The sequence below is a fragment of the Vigna angularis genome, chromosome 7, assembly GCF_016808095.1.
Source record: "Vigna angularis cultivar LongXiaoDou No.4 chromosome 7, ASM1680809v1, whole genome shotgun sequence".
Classification (NCBI taxonomy): Eukaryota; Viridiplantae; Streptophyta; class Magnoliopsida; order Fabales; family Fabaceae; genus Vigna; species Vigna angularis.
The window spans coordinates 5,448,659-5,464,547 of record NC_068976.1 but is presented as its reverse complement, the minus strand read 5'-3'; the positions used below and the strand labels follow the sequence as shown (position 1 = coordinate 5,464,547).

Sequence of the window (15,889 nt, the reverse complement as noted above, 5' to 3'; positions counted from 1 at the left end):
GACTAGGATCAAACCTTTTAGATTGGTTCAAGTTGACAAGTCCAGCCGAAATTTTTTTGAGACTAACATGTGGCTACCTACCCTATGAGAGATATCTCGTGAAGAAGAAAATACTCTTCCTTGGATTGTTAGGATCTAGCACAAATTATTAGGACCTTGCACAAGTGAATTATTTGATCTGTAAATCATGAATGATAGTTATTACATTTAATTTAACTGTATATTGACATTTAAACTTAAGCAATGTTACCGAAGTAATGAGAATTATCCAGATTTGTAAATGACATCGGTTTTATAAAGACAAAATCCCCCAATTTATTATGTTCATAAAACTTAGACTATCTAGTCGTTTTCGTTATAAATTTTGGATGAATAACGTACGCAAACTACATAAATTAGAACTTTTAGTTCAAAATGTTTGGGCATTTGAAACCTTCATAGTGCAGTTTGAAATAATCAACAACTCAACTCTAGCATCTTACGGTTCCTCCTCTTTCTCACTACTGTTCTGAAAAGCATACAACTGTCTCTTGTAATTACATTAAACCAGCAAAATAAATTTTATAACACATGACTGTCTAACTATTGAGTTACGAACCAACTTCTTACGGCACAAACACCCAATAATTTTTCCCCGAAATAAAATTAAAGGCCTAAAAAATGCTCTCAGATTGTGTACGGAAGAGCAGCAGAGAACTAAAGTAAGCAAACAGATGGCTAAGACAAAAAAAAACACCTGAGGTAAAAAGAAGCAGTATACATATTTCAGACAACAATTCTGAGTCAAATATAAACGATAGAGTTGACAGTCAAATTAAAATAGTTGCACTAAGCCTTCTGAACCTTTTCCACATACGCCTGCAAACAGAGAGAAAAATTGTGAGACCAGTTGTAAATGCCACAGCTAAACAAATTGACATGAGGCAGCTGTAGACTCAGAGGCCAACATAGATCTCCGTGGCGCATAATAGCATAAATAGACCATCAGCAACAATCACTGAGTTCAGAATCGTGCAGAGATTAATTAAGTTGTACCCGTCTGATAAATTCAGGACGGATTTGACGGATAGGCGTGAAAGGTTTATTGGAGATACTTGTTCATTCTTAATATACAAAATAAAATACCATTAAATTTTGTTAGATTGATTAAAAAAAAATTCAACAGGTCCTCAGACTAAGTTTGATTAAATATTAGACAGTATTCTTAATGATGAAATTTGGCAACACATAAAAGTCTTCTAGAAGTAAATGTCTCGTCTTTTAAATCTCATTTTTTAGCAACTTCCAATAAACATCCAAGCCTACCAAAAAAATTAAATCATTAGCATCATCAATATTTTCATCAACAGAATAAAAATGGGGGAAAGGACTGGAATCTTTCAAAACATAACGGGAATGTGTAAGCCAACCAACACTAACCTGTACAAGTTTATTAAGCTTTGGTTTTGAAAATGACAAATAGTTGTCAATTTTCTCTTGTGTCTGAGGAATATTGGCCCCCTGCATGGAACCAGTTACTTTATCAACAACTTTCTTCACGATTGTTTTATAATCATCTTTGGTGATTTGACCTTCTTTCCATGTTGGTTTCAGCAGCTCCTTAACAAACTCAACCAGTGCAAATTTAAACGCACGAATCCCCTTCAAATCCTTTGTTTTCTTGGCCTCATCAGGACCTCCAGTTTGCTCCATGTTTTCCAAAGGACCATTCTCTTTGGTACTTTTAGGATCATCTCGAGATTTGTGTCTTTCGTCAGGTAACACTTCCTTGTTATCATCCTTACCAAATTCAGTGTTTTGACTTGATTGCAACTGGACTAGAGGATCACTCTTGACTAGTTCTTCTGGGCCAGCAGCCTTGGAAGAATCACCATGGTTTTGTTTTGATGTGTTGGACAACTGTGATGGAATTTCCAGAACATCTTCTGCAACTCTTTTACTTGGAGGAATGGATGGGGGTAACCCACTTGCAGCAGCACTCTTTGGCTCAACACTATCACACATTGGGTCATACTGCTTCAGAAGTCCAACAGCAGGATCAGGGTGGATGAATGTATTGGAAACAGGCACAGCAGGATCAGACCGGATGAATGTATTGGAAACAGGCACAGCAGACACCTCAGCTTTTGCTAGGGAGGATGTGTCCTTGGCATAGTGAGAATTTAAAGCAGCATAAAGTTGCGGTAGCTGTTGCCCTGTCCCAAGGATATGGGCCAGAGAGGCTGAGAGATTGGTAAGCTGAGCAAGCTGTTCTTGGCCTACCAGATTCTCAGTGGGAGGAGGATTTCTTGAACTAACTTGTGATAAGCCAGCATCCATAATATTTGGTTCAGCAGTGTATTTTTTCTCAGTGGAGACTTCCTGGTTTGGCATACCATCAACAATTCCTCTCTTTGAAGGTAGAATCGGAACTGGGGCCTGCCTTTGTCCAACTGTTTGCAAGCCAGAAGAATGCAAAGGATTCAAACTCTCTGCATTCTGATTAGTGCCTTGTGCTGAAAGAAACATAAGTTGAAAAGTTCAAATCTATGTATGAATCAGTAGATTTGTTTGTCACCTTTACCATTGCATGTCAATGAAATAACATAATATAATTTCATATTTTGGGTTTCACTGGCAGGATAAAAGATTTTTCAATTTACAAGGAATGACAATCAAATGAACATCAAATAGATGAGTACCTGCAGCAATTTGTATTCTGTCACGTTCAGAGGTGGCTAAATACATACCACCTTGTTTTACCCCACGCTTATTTTGTTCATGCTTTTTTTCTTCAATGGTGTTGGAAGATCCAACCCTGTAATGCCAATCAGGAGACATTTTCGTATCACCCAACCAAATGTCTGTACCTATTGACTGGGAAACAATGTTGCTGGCAGTACTTCCTGATACCCAACTGTTAACTTCCTTCTTATCACTTGAAAAAGGCTGCTCATCATGCACTCTGCTCTTATCCAAACTATGACTCCATCCATACCTTATAGGTAACGAAGTGAATCCTGGCTCTGTGGCACCAACATTTTCACTTTTGCCCTCAACCAGCTTTCCTGAATCAGATACAGCAACTGTATCATTCCACTTTGGACTGTCCCAAACTTCATCTGCATCAGCCTTGTTACCATCTGAACCCCACCTATCATCCCTGGGCCTTCTATTAGGACTATCTGAATCACTCAATTTCGGTCTATCCATCCTATGATGATCTCCCCCAGGATTGCTTGCCCACCTATCATCTCTTAATCTTCTATTAGGGCTCCTACATGCTTGCCTATCATGAGAAAACCTACAATATTTACCATTTCGACAATTTCCATTGGCAAAAAATTTGCAAAGAGTATCACTACTTCGATTTGGTCCATGTCCGCCTCCCTGCTCAAAAGAACTATCTCTGTGCCTTCTATCAATATCCCTCTCTCTATTTAATTCATCCACAGAAACTTTACCATGTCCATCAGAATTGTCATGATGCAAAAACTTGCATGATGCTCCCATTCTACACCTTCCCTTTGCAAAATTAGTACAAGCTTCATTAGATCTGCCACTCTTGAGAGAATAGTCTCTACCATCTTGGGGAACAGAATATCTAGGAGCTCCATCTTTCCTGCTCTTATTTTCCCAACTATCCTCAAGATTTTGACTATCATGAAGAAAGTGGCAATGGCTACCTCTTCTGCATTTACCAGCAGCAAAGTCTCTACATGGTTGTGCCGATCCACCAGCCCGCATTCTATTTCTGTCACTGACTCCTGAATCCCACCTAAAACCATGAGGAGGGCTCCTGCTTCGACTCCTGGTAATTGGCATAATCCAAAGGTAGATATAATTAACAAAGCAGCTAGAAATATTATTCTCCACCAAAGCAATGACCATGGTATTATCACTAATATCTTTTAACATGAAATTTATTAGGTAAAGTGTGAACATTTGAAATTAAAGACTACTTTTTTGATAAAGATCTAAAATATAACGCAATGAGAGAGTTCTAGGATGTGCTTTAACTTCAAGCAAATAATAAGAAACAAGGCTCTTCAGAAATACATTGGCCCCATCTTAAAGAAAGGAACACAAAATGGTATAAGAACAAGGGAAGAGTTACTTTAGTACAAAAAGCTTTTCTACAAAATCTTAAAACTGCCTGTTCTGAACATTAGTCGATGAGAAAATAAATAGATAAAAGACTATTAGATGTTGCATATAAATGGTTGGGATTAAAGAAAAACTATATATCATAAAACAGCCAATAATGTGAAACCAAGTGACCATGATGTCTTTCACAATGTGTCCAACAAATAGAACAGAGTATAAGGGAAAAATGTTCAACTAACACAATACAGAAATTTCTTAGATAGCTAAGTACAGAATATTATTGTCCCAACAACACTACTGAGGAGGGTTCAGAGGTGTCATAGCTTTCTCCTGTGTGTATACAGCTCCTACATTAAGCACAGTGCTTCAGAGGAGACAACAAACATATACTGTAGGATCTTTTGAACATGTGCAACTTATAGTATACCCAAACAAGGTTATTTACAGTATGCTCTCAACAAAAAACGTCATATGAACACTTAAATATAATGTTTCAACCAATATTCAGCAAATAGGATCAGCACAGACACACCAAGAAGAGAAACAAACCTGACTGACCTGCTCCAACCATTTTTAGGAGATTGACTATGTCTCTTAGGTTTCCATTCCTCCGATTCAGGAGAAATTTTCTTGTTGTAACCATCCTCATCCCATTCCATTGTTGCATCCAAACATCCATAGTCTTTATTCATAACATCGTCCTTATGTGAACTTCGGCCTCCAGAAAAAGGTTCCTTGGATGAAAATCCCATATCAGGCTTTAATTGATCACTTCCTTCCAAATACGACCACTTCGAACTATTGCTACCAGCAACATCTGCAGAGGACCACCCAGGCCGTAATTGCTTACTAGCATCAGGTGAAAATTCAGGATCAACTCTCAAATCCCACTTTGAAGAGCGCTTTTTGCCACTTCCACTCATCTCACTTACCAAAACTGTAATGCTTCACTTTGACAAATGCAGTGTTCTCTGAATTAACAAAACATATAAATCACAAGAATCCTAGGATTATATCCTCAACCTTCTACTATGTTTTTCTTCATTAAATTAATACAACAAGCTAGGAGACATGAAAGAGCGAAATTATAAAGTAATGAAAGACGTCCATTGTATGTAAAACAGTAAGTATCAAGCCAGAGCGTTTAAGTTCTGTTGACAGAGCATATATTGTACAAATGTGTTCAGTTGGAAGAGTTAATAACAGTCCGAATCTAACTATCTTCCATCTGCCCCAGGCCCCTTAAGGGTGTTCCCAGAGGTCCATCTAAGTGGTGGGAAGAGTTAATAAGCGTATTAGTCTAACTTCAAATGAACCGTTCAAGACATGTATAAGTGATCATTTTCAACAGAAATGAATCATTAGAAAAGAGTACGAGACAGGAGGATCCAAATCCTCCAACAAACATGGAAAAAGGAAACATAAGAAGCATCAATCAAAGAAACATGAGCTGAAAAGAAGCAAAATTATCTAATCCCAAAAATCTTTGAAACAGAAACCACTTGCTGAAAATTCCAGCACTTCATCTGGAAATAATTGACTACAGAAACAATTCAGTTGTATAGGCAAATCCTCTTGATCTGACTTGGAATTGGAAATTCTCCACAAGTTGCTTAGATATCTTCTTTCTATCTTCTAAATAAAGATTACTAAAAACAGCATATCATTTTTGAGGATGTAGGGTATTGTCTGTTAATCTTAGTACCAAGACCTCCAAAGTGCCATACCCAGATTAGATTAATCAACCAAAGGAACAGCCAAACCATTTTATACCAGCAGAAAAAATGAAGGTATAGGTGTTTTTCAAATCACATAGTAGAATGTGCTTGGTATATATGAAAGGTAAGGGTTGAAAATGAATTTATCACAATTTTCAGAGGATAAATCAATATATGATATCTGGTCAAGAGGTCAAGTAACCTTTTAACTGCCAGTCAGGTAACTCGAAGATGTAAGTCTTCTCCCATGACACCAAATTAACGATAAAGAAAAATTTAAAGAGCAAACATTGACAGTGGTGGTCAAAGTCAAGAGGAAATGATAATCAGGATAATTGATGGTATGGAAGATGCGTGGAGGTTAAATGAATTACCTATCGGGTTATGTCAAATCCTAAGGAAAGGATACACTTATATGGTTGCATTAAGAAAAAAATTTCAACCATATTCGACTAACTATCACTTAGATGTGACAAACACCTAGTAAGGCTCTATAATGTTTGCTTATACCATCAAGTCTTCCTTGTGTAATATGTCAGATACAGCCTGACCATTTCTTAATGATCTATTATTAATCTTTTAGAAATAGTCTTCTTGGTCATCTGTAACTAACTGATTCAATAATTAGAGAGAACATCTGCCAAGGCCTCAAAATTGATGTCAAATCCATTTCAAGATATTTCAATCTTCAAATAAGCAAATATAAGACTCTAGCTCTTCTAAAGAATCTTCCAAAGGCTGTGTCTATTCTCCAAAAGCCATGAAGATGGAAATGGTATAGCATCTTTACAACTCTTGGAAATCCCACACTGACTAGAAATATAACCAAATTTATAAGATTTAATCCATCTCATAAATATTTCAAAACACTCAACCATTGGCCACTCCAAAAGTAGATCAAATCTACAGTGTGTATTCCATTGATTTTCTTCAATATTTGTTCTTGATGTCAAATGGGCACTGGTGTATCTAGTAAAACATAATTCATGAGGTGGAACATCCTTTCCCTTTCTTGAACTAGTCAATGGTTTATTTATTACTCTGCTATCCCAGAATATATTGAAAATTTCTCCACTTCAAAACTATTCAATATTGAATTGATTAGTGTGCTAAATATCTCATATTGCTCCTGTGGAAGGATCAAATGCCATTGGAAACCCATTTACACCAGCTACTTTGACAGTTTGACTGAACTTGGTAACACCTCCACGCATTGATCACATGAAATTACTGCAGAAAAATTGTATCTAATATTAGCACTTGGAATAATGTACTCTGAGACACAGAACTAAAGCACACAGGAGACTTCCAACCCAACTACACAACAACCTAATATCTCAGATCTTCATAAGCTAATTCTATGGATGAACGCCTAAAAAAGACTCCTGCTTTGGGGATAGAAAAAGGATCTAAAGATGTAATGGTACAGCAACATGTAGGATTGACCAAATAAGTTTCTTTCCCATGACATCAGTCAAGCATATTTTAGGTAAGTGTAGCATACGAAATTAATTTTCACACTATAGTAGAGGCAAGGACAAAATGCTAAAACAGAAAACAAATATCACGATCAAGGTCCTGTAGCTCAATACTAAAACCAAGTAAATCTTATCCAAAATCAAGCACCAGAATGTTCATTATAAAACGGAACAGAGACAACCAAGCAGATAGTCCAAAACAAGAAGATGCAATGATAAAAAGGCCTTTCTTATGTTAGTCTAAACCAAAGCATAGTTTTAGTGATTCCCCACTAAGAAAAGGTAACCTATTAAGATTTAAGAATACACTGTCACCGCAACTATAATGATTCCCTTTCATGTCTCCAATTTCAATGCCAAAGGGTAAGTCGCTAACTAGGACACTGTCATATTGCCTCACAAAGATAGTGACCATATAGGCTAACCCAAAGATAACCACATGAGGAGGAAGTTACTTACTCCAACACAAGAAGAGTGATTAATAGTATTGTAAGAGCGAGAAGAATAGCCTAGTTATCATTAGTACTCTCCTCTGTATTTTCTCTCTTTCCTAGTGTTTTCTTCCCTGGAAATAGTTATTTCTCTGGCTGGTATCATATTTCATATCAAATAAAGGTTACGCAAGTACAATTCCACATTCTAGTTTCCGTTTCTGTTTTACTAACCGGTAGTTTTCGCGTAAACGACTTTGATAACACTATTAATCCTAACGTACATAAAAAAGAAAAGAAAAATAAGATCGAATATCCCACATTCAAATTCAAGCACTGAGGCTCGAGAAACAGAGTAAAACAGCATAAATTAGGTTTCTAGAAGCTCCAAATTGAAATTACACGAGACGATTTAAACCCTAAATAAGAAGCAGAAAGGTAAAAGCATAGTAAGGTTGAGAGAAGACTCACGCGTTAGTGGTGAAGACGACGTAAAAAGCGAAACCCTAGAATGGAGCTTGTGATTGTGCTATGTCTAAGCTGCCAGAGAAAGAAAATGAGCTTTGGCTTCTCTTTCCTATGCAAATATAAGCGGATTTCATTTTTATTTGGCTTAAATATTCTTTTAGGTCCGCGATGAGATTATTTCTTTTATTTAATTAATGAAGTTCTATTTTTTTCTTTAAAATCGGTCTTTTTATACTTTTTTTTTCAATTAATTTAAAAATATTGACGGAATCCTTATCATTAAATCAGTTAAATGACGTTAAATAAAAAGTTTCCAGGGAGTTTTAAAATAACCGAAAGTTTGTGAGGTGAATGCAATCTAATGATCACGGATCGAGCACGGATACTTTCTATCTGTAATTCCACTCGTCGGTTAAAATTATACTTGCTATTCGTTGAATATTAACATAAAAAAAATTTGTAGATTTTTCCAACTCGTAGATACCCCTTGAATATCCATTTTAAACCCGCAAAAATTTTAATAAAATTATTTTATAAATTGTTAAATGAAAACCAAATTAAATTACAAAAAAATATAAATAATATTTAAAATATATATCCAAAAGAAGTCAATGATAAGTAAATAAAAGTTAAAACATAAATTCAAATTAATACAAATTAATAGTAAAACATATATCCAAATACAAGTAATTTTAAAAATAATTGTTTCAAAAATAACATTCCAAGAGGTTGTTGCACAGATGATGAAAGAGGCAAAGGGACAAAATAATAAAACCTAGTTTAAACCTAAGGATAAAAACGTATTTTAAACTTTTTAGCTGGTAATGAGTATCAACGGGTCGAATAGTGTAATACCTGAATCTGACCCGTTTATAAGCGGGTATTAAAATATCTGCTACCCACAACCCACAGATAATAAATAGCTGCGGATACCAACTATCCATTGCGGATTTTATCTACGAATATTTGCACGCGCGGATTTTTTTACCATCCCTAGTCTGCACGCTTTGGTGTGAGCTCAATCTACATAGTGAGGAGCTCTGTTTGCACAACAATGAGGTCGATTTGTACAATTAGGAGGTTGATCTCCATAGTAATAACTTGGGTTGCACAATAAGGAGCTCGGTCTACACAATGGGAAGTTCGGTCTACAAGTGGAAAGTTCAGCCTGCATAGTAAGGAGATTAGCCAACATAATGAGAAGCTCGATCTACATAATGGGGAGGATGGTCTACACTATGGGGAGCTCGATCTAAACAGTGGGGGAGGTCAGTCTGAAGAATGGGGAGGTTGGTCTAACTAGTGGACCTATTACTAAGGTTGTGGCCAGGAAGATACAAGCAGTCATGTTCCTGACTAACATGTCGGGCTCCATATTAAGACAAGATCGTTTATAAGACTAAATTGTCTAAACGTTTTCATATGTTTTGAAGTTTAACAAAAAACATTAAACAAAATGAGCATGTGATAGTGTTATCATTAGAATAACAACATAGGTAAACTATAATTAATTTGTGAAAATGCTTTGAGAAACCTAAATACCTTAGGAAAAGCCTTAGTAAAACACATAAGTACGAACATACACACCTCTAAACAGTTTCCCTAATTAATGTGTAAATGAGAGTCTTGTTGAATGCAATAAATGTTATATATCGCTAGGTGATGATCAAACAAACTCTCAATGGGTCTTGTTATATAAAAGTGTCAAAATATGTTTTTGGAAAACATGATAAAAGTCTCAAAGGATATTCCAAAAACTTGTGTTGAAAAACTCCTTGCTAAACGCATTTATTGAATAGAATAGAGAAAAACTTAAAGAAGTGTTTACATAGGCTGGACAATACCATGTGTCAAACGATCTACTTCATTCAATGGTGAAGTTTTCATAAATTACTTGGTCTCTTAGTGAAAAGCTTAAATAATCAAATCTTACTTGAACGATAGAAAATGTAAAAAACACTTTGTTGTTGTGAACATATATTAAATCTTATTAAATGCTCAACTTTTATAAACACAAAAGTGATAAGAGAAACGACATATTTGTTGCATGCATATCTACTCTACTTTATGCAAATTTCCTATTACATGCATCCCCCTATTCCATCCTATACCAATCAAAAGTAGACGTTAGGAACAAAGAAGATATTCAATGAAAGTTCTCTTCATAAAAAATCATGGCAAAAAATCGTACTGTTTACTTAAGTCAAAGTACTGAAAAAATAAAGTTATTTTGAGAAGTTGACTTTAACCAACAATTGCTACATACAACAAGACTAAAAAGACTCAAAGATCTAGGCAAAGTTATGTCTAAAGAATATCTTTTTGAGAAGCCTTTCAGTAGAATATCATTCAAAGAGAGAATAAAGAGAATAACACATAGAAAGAAAAAGCTCAAGAAAACAACGTCGAGAGAAAAGCTAAAAAAGCACACAAACTCAAAAGAGAATATCTGAGAGAGAAAAGCCCAAGAAAAGAAACACTCATTGGTGCAAAAAAGAGTTTCGACGTCGACATCTTTAAGACTTTAATGTCCAATATGAGGCCAACATCATATAAGGAGACGTTAAATTAATGTCAGCCTATAATGGTCGACTTTACTTGACATCAAACCCATATAACACTCGACGTCAATGTGTTCAAGAAAAAGGACAGTTGGGAATCATAATAATAGTGTTGTTATCAAGGAATATGTTGACATCGCATTATACTATGGTTCAACGTCAACTTGGTCAAGGGAAGGGGCAGTTGGAGAGCATTAATTAAAATGTTGTTACCATCAAAGCGTTGACGTTGAACTATACCTTTGTTTGACGTCTAATATTCGTTTATAAAATAAGATTTTCGTACTTACTTTAGTTCAAAATTGTTTCCCTATTGAACATATTAAGATTCATTCTTATGTTTTCATGGATATTTTTTTTTCCTTTAGATTTCAGAGCACTTGTCTTCTTCAAATAGTTTGTTCTAATACAATTTAAAAGTTTATCATATTTAGATGATTATTTTATAAATTTTCTTGAAGTTGTTTTTTCACGATGAGATTGTAGAGCAAATGATTTCTTTTTATGAATCACACTATAACTTTGATGTTAGACATTGGTAGTGGATGACGTCCATATACAAAATGACGTCGAATACTCACTTAATTTGATGTCAAATACCTTCGAGGATTTAAAAAAGAAATTCATTATTACAAATCATATGGTCATAAATGAAAACCAAACCAAAAGAAATCCACTATAACAAAACACAGGCTTAAAAATGAAAACCAAACCAGCAAAACAACGACAGGTTATGTAAAATGGAGAAGGTTTTTTGAAATCCATATTTGTTAACTTTTTGCTCTAGATTTCTATCATACCTTAGTTTCACAAAAACTATTTATAATTGGCACGCGGGTCGCACCGCGTACAAATTCGATGCACGAAAAATAATGCAGTATAGCTAGGATGTGACTCCTAGGTCGTCTCTCAAGGACCAATATTGTGGTTCAGTCTCAGATCACACACGAAGGGGAGGGGTTTGAAATGGTTGTTTTTGCGATGAAAATTAAATGCGACTGAATTTTAAAAACATTGAAATAAATACGATGAAGTAAAACGCAGTACAGTAAAACAAAATTAAAACGGTAAAAACGAAATTACTACAGTAAAAACGAAATTGCAGTGAACAGTAAATCATTAAAAACAGTTCTGAAACAGAAAACTAAAATACAGAAAATAAAAATACAGAAAACGAAAATACAGTAAACAGTAAAAACAGAAAACAGTAAAAACAGAAAATTTTAGAAAACAGTAAAAAATAAATCTGAACAGTAAAAACGAAAATACAGTAAAATAGAAAATTACAGAAAACAGTAAAAACAGAAAACAGTGAAAACAGAAAACAGAAAATTTTAGAAAACAGTAAAAACGAAAATACAGTAACATGAAACAGTAAAAATTAAATCTGGAACAGTAAAATAGAAAATACAGTAAAATAGAAAATGCAGAAAACAGTAAAAACAGAAAACAGTAAAAACAGAAAATACAGTAAAAAGTAAAAACATAAAACAGTAAAATTCAAATCTGAAAACAACATCAACATTACGGCGGCAAAACATTTAATCAAAACTACAGCTAATAATTTAACGTGCAATAGTCAATAACGCAGTGCAAGCAACAGTAAAAATTAAACGATAGGCATACAACGACAGAATTTATATTGCAACAGAAATTAAATTACAACAACAAAATAAAATTGACAATTTAGTAACAGGAAATTAAATCACATTGTCTATTCAAATTAAAATTCATTACAACACAGAAAATTAAATTCGAACCGTACACCACAATTGGTAAACTTCTACTGTGCCAATCACCAACAGCTCCACCTCCTACTGCCGTGACTCCACACCAGTTCCAGCACTCAAAATACTTTTTTGAAAAGATAAAGAGACTACTACACTACTATTACATTTCTGAAAATCAAAACACTCTGCCCAAGCTTCTCTGGAAGAGAGAAAAACTCTCCCCAGACTGTGAACCTCTTTTTGCAACTGTTGGAACCTCTTTTATTCTCAGAGGTCAGTGCTACTCTTCGCTGGAAATGAAGATGTAGTGGTGCGTGTGGTGGATGCTGGCCATGCCTTCCCTTCTGGTATACCATTACCATCCTTTTAAAATTAATTTCTTCTTTCACTTTGTTCCATAAATAAATAAAGTGGGGCCCTCAGTACACTTCCGCATGCTGCTGGACGTGGCTAGGAACGTGAAGACTCCTCTGCTGAACCGTGAAGACCTCCCTCTCGGTATGCTTCTTCTTCATCTCAGCTAGACTGGACGCTCTCTGCTACCATCTGCTGGACGTCTGCATGTGTACCCTCCAACCGAGACTCCTCCCGAGCTGTATGATCTCAAACTGCTGGACGGGTTGGTGATGGTTGCTACGTGTGGATGATGCTGGATGCTCCTTTGGCTTGCTTCTCTTTGTTGGTCAGTGAAGTGTATGCTTCTTCCAGCCGTAACACTTGGAAATCTTGCTTCTGTGAATTCCTCTCCACTTGCTGCACCAAGTTATTGCCTTCATCACCATGCACACCAAGCTACTGGATCAAGATGCTTCTGCCTCCATTGACCGTGAGCCTACTGCTGCCTGGTTGTTTGGACCAAGCTTGCTGGACCATGAGGTTGCTGGATGTTGGACCAAGGAACTTTCTGGCGTCTGGACGTTGCTTGGCTGGAATGGAGAACCGAAAGCTTCTCCTTCTTCTCCAAGCACACACCACGCTGCACCTCTTCCATTCTCGCGTGCGGCTCTTGCACCTCCATTTTCCATCACGCTTTATTTAACTAATCACTTCTTCACTTCCATGACAAAAATCACCGTGAATAAATCAACACCCATGCTTCACTTTTCTTCCAGCTCTTTGCTGCCATTCACGTTTGGGTGTGTGCTTCCGTTGCCTTCCATTCTCTATGAGCTAGACGTGGATGCTGTTACGTGAGCTGCTGTAACGCTGGATGGTGCTTTTCTGGATGTGGTCCGCTGCTGTGTTTGGTTGCCCCGTTTCAAGCTTGCAGGACCGTGCCCTTTACTCCTTGTCCGAGAACTCCCTGCACTGCTGAACCAGCTCCATTAATCACCGCATCTTCAACTGCTTGCTTCCGCTTTGCTCTCGGTGGCTTAGTGCACCTCCACTCTCCATTCAGCTGTGATGCTCCTGGACGTGGAGGTTGGGTTTGAAACTCATCCCGTGTTGCTACCTGGATGACGCTGGATGCTTCATATGTGCACACCTAAGGTTGGATGGTAATGCTAGCTGGAGCTGCTGGACCGTGATGAGTGCCTTTCATTCTAGCTGCTTCAACTCTTGCTTGCTTCTTTCCAACCGAGAATCCCCCATGGCAGTCACTCTTCTTGCCTCACACGTTGCAGCTGCACCTCCATTCTTCATCATCAATCACCGTGTTCTAGTACCAGGAAGTGTGTTTCTTTCTCTCCATGCTGGACCGTGACTTCACTACTGCTGCTGTTTCCATTTCCAGCAACTCTCCAATGGTGACTGCCTCCTTGGTTGCTCCAGCCGTGACTTATTCCCATCCGTGATGAACTCCATGTAATCTCCTTGGCACCACTTTGCTGGACATCAAATTGAATCAACACCTTTCTTCTTCATGCACACAAAATACCAAAATGAATCACTTGCTGCTTTGGTCGTGACAACCTCTAGCTTTCTTCTTCTCATTCATCATCAAGCCATGAGCTTCCTTGAGCTTCACTTCTCTAGGTGGCTACTGCACCTTCATTCTTTGCTGCCATGGTGGACGTGTGAGAGTGCTGGAAGTGGAAAACCGAGACACCTTCTCCCCAACGTGCTGGACTGCTTGGACGTGAAGCTGCTGGATCAGTATGCTGCTATTCTCCCTCTGAAATGACCGCTTCAGCTTGTGCATACCACTGCTCCTTGCGGCTTCATTCTCTGTTGCTTCTTTTCCAGCAATCCGTGCAACATTTGCTCCATCAATTCTTCATGCATCAACTAAGGTGGCGGGTGAATGGTCCGTGAGGCAGCTGCTATCTTCAAGTTTGCTGGGTGCTTCTGGAATCAACACACCGTGCAGCTGGAATTAACTCTTTCTTTTGAAACTCTCCATTCCAGCACGTCACCAAGTGCTCTCTGTAACGAACGTGTGTAGCTGGCTTTCTTTTTCTCATTACAACACACTTTTCTTATTCTCCTGTGCGCATCTTCTCCAAGAAGAATATCACACTTTTATTTCTTTTGTACTGGACACGGGACGTGATGTTTCAAAGCCCATGCTACTCTTGCACTCTTTGTCTCCTAAGAAAACAAAAGTGAATAAAATATAGATGTGGCAGCAAGTAACGTGCATGGGTGCACTTTATTTTTCAGCTTATTAAACTTTTGAGCTAAAACTTCCACCAACGTAAACATCACTCTCCAAGTGAATCCACTTCATTTTGAATTTTCTTCCAACTAAACCGTGAATGGCCGTGAGATGCTCTGAGTTTAATTTCCATTTTTCATTAAACCTTCAAATGTCACAAATTGTAATTCCACAATTTTCCTGCAATTACTAATGCAAATAATTCTCTCAAATAATTCAAATTAATTAAAATTAGAATTAATGATCAAATTAAACACAATTAGTAAAAACAGGAAAATACCGGACATTTAAGCACAATTTCCTGATTAATTCTAGCACAATAAACAAAGTGAAGTGAGAAAATATTGATTCATCAAAATAGACCACACTTAGTCTTTTGCACTCCTGGGCAAAATCAAGACGCAAATCAGGAAATAGTTCAGATGACATTCAAGGGTACATCACAAACTAAGCACACAGAAAATAAAGACTGACTAGGAAACAAAACAAATTACATAGTTCTCAAGAAATCTGGACAACGAAAAGATGTAGACAATATCCAACACATAATCGAATAAAGCAGATACTCACAGAAATTAATCCAAGCAATTCAAAACATGGTAAAATAATTAATCAGTTCAAGAGGTGAATTAAAAGTACCAAAACCTCACAGATGCACTATCAGTGTTTCTCTCAAGTGTCAAGGGTAAACATTTCAACTCAATGCACTCAAGAAAACAAACACAAACAGACTTGGCAAGCCTCTAAAATCAACACTCAGAAGTATATGCATGTTTAAATCAAAAGGTCTTTTATGGCTGAAATGAGGCCAAGGACAA

General features: G+C 36.8%; 1 protein-coding gene across 4 annotated transcripts; it reads right to left on the bottom strand.

The window, feature by feature from the left end:
- Nucleotides 1-506: 506 nt before the first annotated feature.
- LOC108338115 (zinc finger CCCH domain-containing protein 38-like) lies at nt 507-8,327 on the bottom strand. Of its 4 annotated transcripts, none has more exons than XM_052879957.1 (5): nt 8,185-8,327; nt 4,636-5,057; nt 2,682-3,790; nt 1,420-2,495; nt 507-858 (listed from the first exon to the last, which is right to left on the bottom strand). In XM_052879957.1, the coding sequence occupies exons 2-5, from the start codon at nt 5,007-5,009 to the stop codon at nt 829-831; spliced, it is 2,589 nt and encodes an 862-aa protein (XP_052735917.1). In that variant the 5' UTR covers nt 5,010-5,057; nt 8,185-8,327; the 3' UTR covers nt 507-828. The 4 variants fall into 4 exon arrangements, with proteins under 4 accessions (XP_052735917.1, XP_017430319.2, XP_052735918.1 ...); XM_017574830.2 differs by having other exon boundaries at nt 4,636-7,034; nt 8,185-8,316; XM_052879958.1 differs by having other exon boundaries at nt 4,645-7,034; nt 8,185-8,316.
- Between the last annotated feature and the right edge of the window lie 7,562 nt (nt 8,328-15,889).